The sequence below is a fragment of the Colias philodice genome, chromosome 1 (genome assembly GCF_061535455.1).
Source record: "Colias philodice isolate Cphi_HAF_F1 chromosome 1, ilColPhil1 Martin Lab GWU primary, whole genome shotgun sequence".
In the NCBI taxonomy this organism is placed as follows: domain Eukaryota; kingdom Metazoa; phylum Arthropoda; class Insecta; order Lepidoptera; family Pieridae; genus Colias; species Colias philodice.
Window position 1 is genome coordinate 644,248 of NC_143086.1, and position 9,303 is coordinate 653,550.

General features: G+C 36.6%; 1 protein-coding gene across 1 annotated transcript; it reads right to left on the reverse strand.

The window, feature by feature from the left end:
• Positions 1–3,460: 3,460 nt before the first annotated feature.
• On the reverse strand, positions 3,461–9,082 carry LOC149490948 (insulin-like growth factor 2 mRNA-binding protein 2). Its single transcript, XM_089696512.1, has 3 exons — positions 8,878–9,082; positions 7,590–7,647; positions 3,461–3,551 (listed from the first exon to the last, which is right to left on the reverse strand). The coding sequence occupies exons 1-3, from the start codon at positions 9,080–9,082 to the stop codon at positions 3,461–3,463; spliced, it is 354 nt and encodes a 117-aa protein (XP_089552638.1).
• Between the last annotated feature and the right edge of the window lie 221 nt (positions 9,083–9,303).

Sequence of the window (9,303 nt, forward strand, 5' to 3'; positions counted from 1 at the left end):
ACATTCCATTTACTCGCATAAATAGCTGCGTCAACAAAGAACAACTTTAACAGTAAACAGAAATAAAACCTACTGTTTGGTACGAGTTGTTACGTGTGACGCTATTCAAAATTTATTTATAGAAAGAAATGTTATATTATCGCAATTAGTGACAAAATAAAACTTGCGCATTTTCGCGAAACGAATTTTGTAATGGCCAATTATTTGATACTTATATCAAAAATACAAATAATGATGGCAACTGAAATACGTAAATGGGTACATATTTTAAGACCACAATAGGGCTTCTCTAATTGAGCAAAGTCAACATCAATGCGACCAGAGTGATAAAAGCCGAGACTCAAAAGCACCAATTTACCTTTACGTTCTTAAGAGGCATGTGGGCGGTTCATTAGAGATAATAAATCATTTTATATTTTCCAATAGAAAACTTCCAATAATTTCCAAGTTTTCGAACAACATCGCAAACAAAAATAAAAGGATTAATCCGATAACTAGAATAATGAGCTCAATATAACAAGGCTGATGGCGATTCAACACTAGCGCGCTCTGATACATAAGCTGTTTATGAGATGGCTCTAGTGGGGATTTATTGCTGCTAAGCTTCCAGAAACAGCTCTATTGCGATATTTTACTGGAAATATGGTATAAAGCAGAATATTCAAGGATTTCATTTTTCAATAGAAAACAGGTCTTATTGTTCATTTCAAATTTTATTTTATCAGCCAATAAACAATACGAGAACAACACTCTATACTTATCTCTCTATACAATCTATACTTAGTATAATTTTAAAAAATCTGGCAATTTTAGTCATTTCGATTAAAAATCAACGGGTTAAGCATGCGACATTTGTGGTCGACAAATAAAAGAAAGAAAGAAAGAAAGAAAGAAAATACATTTATTTTAATGTCTTGCCACACAGGAAAAAAACAGAGAATATAGTAAAATACAATAAAGTTTGGAGTGCGAAGAAAACAGAAAATTATATTCAATAAAGCAAAAAAAGCAAAATTCAATTAAAGCTTCGAGGCTTATTGACATTTCATTATTGGCTGAGATGAAACGTCCGCGTCGGCTAATCTCACCGGAGACCGCAGACCGTTTAATGCGGCTTACTGCCCACTACAGGCTTTATAGCTTCAGCAGTAGATATTCCGGGCACGTGTAAGGTAATTTGTCTTTGAATAAAGTGTTTTGTCATCGGTAAACAAAAACAAATAGAGTTAGAAATTGATACAAATTAATGATGACTGTAGGACGATGGATACGCATTACGCACGCTATAAATCCCTGTTTTCGTTGTAAACATCACCCTCTCAATGTGATATGACGTGCACAACAGGGTTATACATAATCACGTTCACACAACATTGGTCTGAAATGAAGCGACGTGTAAAACAAGTGTATGATGTGGCTGTCAACGCCGTCGCGTTGTTTACCACGCGCGTCGCCAATTGAGGTCAACTGCTTCGAAGAACTTGAAGATGGTCTCCAGGCAACCGCCAATCGATATAGAACAGAGGTTGTGCGTAAGCTTTTCTACCTGGAAACCGACCTCAACCGAGTCCTTGGAGTGGAGGAAAATGAGCAGAAACGCTAAAAAATTGAACGCTTCTTTATTGCAGAATATTACAACATTTCTAAGGGCGCTTAATTATCGTGATATTGGAAATTTTCTTAAGTACAATTTCAAAGAAAGCTTTTATATCTTCGTTTTGTACGAAATAATTAATTGAATTAATAGGAAATATGTTAACAAAATATATTTATTTTTCATATTCATATTTCGAGGTAAATAATATGATTAACTAATAACTATGCTGACAAACACATGCCTTTACTTAAGCAAATTAAGTCTATTTAAACAATACGAGGAGGGTGGAATTACATGTTGCCAACCGCTCTAAATATTAATAAAGCTCGATCATTTTCAACATTGCAGTATGAAAGCGAGGCTCACATAATATATTATTCAAGTCCAAGCTCTGTCGCGGCAAACAAATTGTAAGCTGCACTAAGTATGCCCCGGCACACGACCTAAGCTTCTGTAAATGTTCCTGGAAATTATTATTTCTATTCATACACCTCGCATGCTGTCCAATGATCAAAACATCCGAATTGCACGAGTGGTATTTAGGTAATGTAAGTGTGATTAAATTTATGAAATTCTACAGTATTAGCACAGAATACATAATAGTAGCTAAACGCTACAGAACGGACACTCTCCGCCTCCCGCCAAAATTAAACTTACCTCACCCCCGCGCGATCAGACATAAAATGGGCCATATTTTTCTGCAAGGACGATACGCAACGAAGATTGACAACATTAATCAAATTGACTTAAAGTAATTTTATTATTTTGGATTTGTGATTATCGTTTTTCGTAGAAAATGGTTAGATATTGTGCTGTTTACGGATGTATTTCATCAGAAAAACGCGAATTTTTTTTACGCTAGTCACAAATGTGCCAACCATAAAGCGTTAACACACACATTTGCAGTCTCTACAGTGTGACTGTCAAAACGATCATTTTGTATGGAGTGTCCGGGGTGTGGTATTAGTTAGGTATTTAATACCACGTGTGCGGTGTGCGTTCCGAAATAAACTCCACTACATTTCATGTTCACATTTTCTATTTAGAATAAATGTATTTTGTTATTAAGTTTGATAATTAATTGCAAGGGTTTCCTCCGAATGAACGGCTTAAAAGTACTTACTCGTGGAGTACTTACGTAGTTTGTGAATGCCGAACTTTATTGATAGTGGAATTTGTAAGCGACTAGGGACTAAATAACTGACATGTATGAATAATGAATACCAGTAGCAAGAGAGTAGAGACGAGAATGAGCCTAAATTCTAAAATAACCCGCATTGAAATGTTATGCCTTTAAATAATAATCGCACAATTTATTGCTAAAATTATTGGGTATATAATAAAGTCTAATAATTTTGAAAGAAAATACCAATGCATTGCGGTTGTAGGTATGAATACGCAATTTGCATATATGTAGAAGATCAGAAGATGTATTAAAATTTAAAATGGTGTGAAAAACGTCAAAATTCGGCATGAATACGCAATTCAGCCAGAGGCCTTATAAATGGAGGCCGGACATGCTCTTGGCGAGATTTTTGACCTTTTGGTCATGTAGGATGTTTTTTATTACGTTTTAGCGGAAGCTTAAAAAGGGGTCCTTTGTTCTTATTTGCTCACCTATCATGCTTGATGAAATAGGCAAAAATAAAACAAATGGTCGTAATCCGACACTTATAAGGAGCCATTCAAAATTCCAATTCTGTTGTGATGCAGTCTACATTGATTTTAAAACTCGTAACCAACAACTTAACGCCCAATTAGGTTTATCAAAATCCAGATATACCACAAGCCATTTTTATCGAAACTATACAGTGAAATAGTCGCTAATTGATTGTACAAGATAGTTCGTATGTGTACTACGACTCACCGCCAGCCGCCGCCGCCTGTGGACGAGTCGGTGCTGGTCTCCTTTAGCTGCGTAGCGCTGGCGCTCTGCAGGTTGGATGCGTTGACGCTGCAACATGCAACAAATACAGTAGATTTTGTATTCAAACTAGACTTTAAAAAGTTAGTATTCATGAGTATTTACTATTGCCTTTCCTAGACCATCAAGTTGTTTGTCAGGAAGAGATAACTGCCGTAGCGATAAGACAGCCTGTTGTGCTCAACTGTGTCTTTATTGTATTTACTCCAAAAATGTATTTTTTTTTTTGTATTTTGTGTGTTCAGAGTGTTCAGAGTTCTAAATTATATTTTATTATGTAGTTACTTTTTAAATGAACGTTTTTCTAAAAAGATACCTTAATCCAATCAATATTCTTAATGTAGGTAAATATGCATTTTAATCGATAGTCATCGCAGTTTCGAGATCTTCCTCAGACGAGGAAGTATGGTTAGTAACTTAAGACTTCGTTTGTGTATGTAAACCCCAATATGTAAAACCTTTAAAACTATGTATATGAAACCTAAAAGAAATAAGAGATCCAGTTTCGGTTGCTCGCCATTAATTGTGCAACGGATGAAACAAAACTTGACAATTTAATCCCTTAAAATGAAGCGAAACAGTACACAGTGAGTATTAGAAAAGAAAAAAGAAAGTGAGTTCGCTAAAGGACTTCAAAGTGTATTTATCAAGCGCAATCAGTTTTCGTTTAAAAATTGCCAAAAACGCGTCGCACCATAGACAATCCCAGCTCGTTCCCGCCATTGTTTCGGCCGACAATGGGCCGTTAGCTCGGCGCAGGTAAACAAGCCCTTCCCGGAATCTCGCCGAGCTGCGAGATGCGGGCTCGTGGGGCCGAGCAGGACCGGCGGGCGGGGGCGGGGGAGGAGGGGGCGCAGGGCGAGCGGGGCAGGCGGGCGGGGGGCGGACTTGAATGGAAACCACCACGCGTCTCCGCACGTGATGTTTATGAAATTGTTATCCGATAGTTCTGAGGTCAATTGTTCGCGGCAAGACGCCAGATTTCTGACGACCTTCCTGCTGTTATAAACTTGCTGTAATATGTGAAATTTGAATCACCCCTGACGTCAACGCAACGTCGCGTCGTAACCGAAACCGTTGCACAATACGAAACAGACGATTATTATGACTGTCTACCGTTCATAATAAGGCCAAGAGATAAGTATGTACTGGTGGTAGAATCACTATGAGGCCTTTTTATTTAGATACTGTCTTATTTAGAGCTAGAAATTAGAACCATGGGAATATTAATTCATCATTTCAGTTTATTCCTTCTAAATAGGTAAGTGCTATATTCACAGAAACGTTGGAAATATCCCGTTTCCGTGGTATTCCAGTTGTTAAAGGGTTTTTACAAGAGATAAACAACTAATAGCAGCAGCATCAGGGGAAGCTCAGTAATCTCAAAAGAGCATCGTAAAGCAGGCGCTAGGGATATTATACAATATACCTTAATATAGACGGACAGTGTCTCTTTACACTTTAGCAGAGCTTAGCGATGAGGAAAATTTATGTATTTACTAGATTTCCGCCCGCGGCTTCGCCCGCGTTTTCAAAGGAAAACCCGCATAGTTCCCGTTCCCGTGGGATTTCCGGGATAAAACCTATCCTATGTGTTAATCCAAGTTACCCTCTGTATGTGTGCTAAATTTCATTGTAATCGGTTCAGTAGTTTTTACGTGAAAGAGTAACAAACATCCATACATCCATACATCCATACATCCATACTTACAAACTTTCGCCTTTATATTACTACTATAAATATAAATTATTTACTATTATTGGTTCATTTAGGCAAAGTGAAATCCTATATAATAAATATGAATCGCCAAATGTGTTGCTATGTTCCATTTGTAATTTCATATTATATTTATTGATGTTTGGTAAAATAAAGCTTTCCTTACGGAAAATGAAATCGCAGTGTATACTGAAAGACTGTCCTCCACCCACCTGATTCTTAAGCCGATTTGTGACATTTTAATTTACTTTCTTATGCGGGCTTCCTATAGAATGCCTAGCATGGTAATATTTTGATCAGTGAAAAATTATGCGATAGTGAGTAGCCTTAGATAACGAATTTTCCCTTTGAATGGACTTTCTCGACAATGCTGAATGCACTATAGCGGGAATCCCTATAATGACGATAATAATGCAAGAGGCGACTGTTGGAAATATGTTAAAGTTATATTGAGTGCTTTCCCATCCCTCACGCTCTAAAGTCTAAAGGAAGCCAATCCTACTAATATTATATTAATATTAATATAATATATATAAATCTCGTGTCACAATGTTTGTCCTCAATGGACTCCTAAACCACTTAACCGATTATAATAAAATTTGCACACCATGCGCAATTCGATCCAACTTGAGAGATAGGATCGTTTAACCATGTAGGTACCACGGGCGAAGCCGGGGCGGACCGCTGGTAAATTATAAATTATTATAAATGCGAAAGTTTGTGAGGATGTGTGTGTGTGTGTTTGTTACTCTTTCACGCAAATTCTACAGAACCGATTACAATGAAATTTAGCACACATATAGATTATAGAGAGTAACTTGGTTAAAGACATAGGAGGAGAACGGGAACTATGAGGGTTTTCCTTTGAAAACGCGGGCGAAGCCGCGGTCGGAAATCTAGTCCTATATCTATACTAATATTATAAAGCTGAAGAGTTTGTTTGAACGCGCTAATCTCGGGAACTACTGGTCCGATTTGAAAAATTCTTTCGGTGTTAGATAGCCTATTTATCGAGGAAGGTTATGGACTATATATCTCATCACGCTACGACCAACAGGAGTGGAGCCACGGGGGTGAAACCGCGCGGAGCTGCTAGTTATAAATAGCCGCCATTTCGCAGCGCCATATAGTGTCGCAAGCAAAGCTACAAGTGACTTACAGAACTAAAGGATTTACGCTGCATTTACTCAAACCCAATACAAACTACAAACTGAACATCTCTGGCTTTAGACTAACGCAGAAGGCTATTGCGAATGGCTTTACACTGCAATTCAATGTCTGTAATACTGTGGCAATGTACAAGTAGGTACATAACATCGTGAAGTAATATGGTAGACATAAGAACTCCATTTTTATAATCATTAATCGTGTAATCTTACAAAGTATTATTAATTCTTAACCAGAAAAAAGGTAAATATCTTTTTCATCATTTTATGAAAAATAATGTTTTATTAATACATAGTCAGCCAGCCCCATAGAAATCTAAATAACAAGACACATAGAAGTACTATAATGTCATAATTCATATGAAAACCGCTGTCGCCAAAATCAACACATTTAAACCGATAGCTAAACAGTACACACAAGTAAACTATGCCTTTTATTGGACAGCTTGATTTTAGTGAAAACTAACTTAAATATTAAATTAAGCTTTTTAATATGTATCCTAACGCACGAATTTACGGTTTATTTTAGAATAACATCCCTAAGTATATGAGACGTTTTGTTTCTTTTTGTTCCAATACGAAAAAATTCGGCTTTTCTACAACAGAAATTGTCAATTTTTAATAGATATAACTTTGAACATAAACTCATAGAAATAAGGTTGAAATTTGTGTTAAACGTGATAATAAGAATGGTAGACTGTGTCATTCATTGTTATTTCGATTACTATGGTGACACTCGTAATACTTGTAAATATTCTATAATTTTAAGGAAAAACGGCATTATTTCTAAAAAAGAAATATTTACCGATGAAATATTATTCCTTTATTAGTATAATTACAACTTGTGGAAGAATTTCCGCAATGGGATATGCTGAAACACACCATGTTTATACACATACGTCTCCAGAGCAACTGAACAGTGACGAACACGCTGGTGTTGTGAAAGTCACCTGAGTGGCGACAAGGTCACGCACGCTTACGACTTCTAGTGTCTTGTTATTTAGATTTCTATGGCCAGCCCTTATGGAAACAGGCTTCAGGCAATAATCAACATGATCCTGCTTACAAGGCATCAGAAAGAAATGCTGCCAATTATGAGAAAATATCACATTTTATCAACTCCCACGTGAAATTGCGGATTTAGCCAGTAGGTACATTATACGTAAAATATAATATCATACTCACATTTTCTTGTTAGCAACAGATGGTTCTACGATCAGCGGCAGCCCGCAGTATGAGTATCCTGTTGGATAAAATATATCATTATTTAAGAGATATTTTCTTGTTCTACGCAAAACGTAGTTAAGAAACTTCTTAATGAAAACCTTTAAACTATTTCTAGATAAATATCGTAAAAAAAAACTAAGTACAATTGCATAGTAGCCTGAAGACAATCTTTTATCTAAATACCCCTGTAGTTAAATAGACTCCGTAGAACGGCGTATTTCACAAGTTTCCAAATACAACGCTTGTTAAGTCTTTAAATGAAAAATTGAAGTTTCCAGAACGGCGATTAAAGCAACAGAGATACATCAGAACTTCAAACTTCGCTCCACTCCAACACAGAATTTCTCTCAAGGTGTCGGAAAACCTCGAGAGTAACGCGGATACAACTTTATAAAGTGGCTTAGTTTCGCGTGTAACTTAAATAGTTAACAAAATAGTTGCACTGTGTACACGGGTGCGCCGCGAACAGACAAGTCTGGGATGTTCACGTTATTTAATCACTCAAACACAGATAACTTATGAATTTCTTGATGGAAAGCTTCTGGCTTCTGCCGAAGAGGCTCCTACGCAGCGTTCATGCTTTAATACAAACTCCTTTAATCAGGATCAAAAGTTGTTACAGTTTAAGAGTTACACAAATTGTTGCCAAGTTTAACTTTACAATTAATTCAGTTCTAGTATTACGTTTTCATCCGTTATATGATTTTTATGTAGATAAGTTATAGGTACATAGACTTATTCTTAGCGACATGAAACCAATTATTGACGGTTACGTGTATTTGTGCTCTAACAGGCTTATCATCAATTAGACTCTAGCAGGTAAAATGTTGTTCATAATATTATCACAGTATAAATATTATTTTTAGGTTTTAGTAGACTGTGATATTATCGTGAAACTTAGACATGTAAGAGACAAAAATAAATAATTAAGCAAATAGGGCTTCACTCTGAATTATTGGTTTAATTTGACTTATGAGTTTAGCATAATATAAAGATGACAATGTTACAAATGTTGACGTCATATATTGAGTTTTTAGATACTTCCATTGATAAAGAAATCAAAAGATCGATAAATATTTTTATAATAATAATGAAAGCAAAGAAAACTTGGTAGCTACCTATACGTTTGGGTTTCTCTATACAATATGTGCTCCATGCGGATAAAAAAGATAAGAGATAATTTTCTCAGTTACTTGTCAATTTAATACCTAATTTTACTTACAAAGTTACATAGTAATTCACTTACCGTGCAGTTTATCGATGGCCCGATCGGCTGCCGATTGGTCCGGGAAGTCCACAAAGGCGTATCCGCCGCGCTTTACAGAAATGTCGGCCACGGTCAGGTTGTGTTCCGCGAACAACTGTCGAACTGCCGCCTCGTCCGCCTCCATCGGCAAGTTGCCGATGTACAGCTTGTTCATAGCAGAAACATTCTTCAGCTGTTCACTCATGTTGGGGGTTTACCAATTACCAGGGTGTACGGAGATGCGAAGCGATGCCCGGTTGTCTTTTGTCTGTCTGCGCTCGTGACACTGCCCTGAATTTCGAATCATTGTTCTTCTAGATGGCCATGACTGTCAGCATAGCAAGGAGGTTTAATAAAAAGGTTTTATATCATTAAAGTCTAAGTACTCGTCGTACTTACATCATTTATTTTAAAACATTTTGAAAT

Excerpts from the sequence above, each read along its gene's own strand:
- LOC149490948 (XM_089696512.1), bottom strand. The coding sequence starts at position 9,082 with ATGAGTGAACAGCTGAAGAATGTTTCTGCTATGAACAAGCTGTACATC. Across the intron at positions 7,648-8,877 it reads GGCCATCGATAAACTGCACG|GATACTCATACTGCGGGCTG; the intron begins GTAAGTGAATTA and ends TTTATCCAACAG. Across the intron at positions 3,552-7,589 it reads TCTGTTGCTAACAAGAAAAT|CGTCAACGCATCCAACCTGC; the intron begins GTGAGTATGATA and ends TGCATGTTGCAG.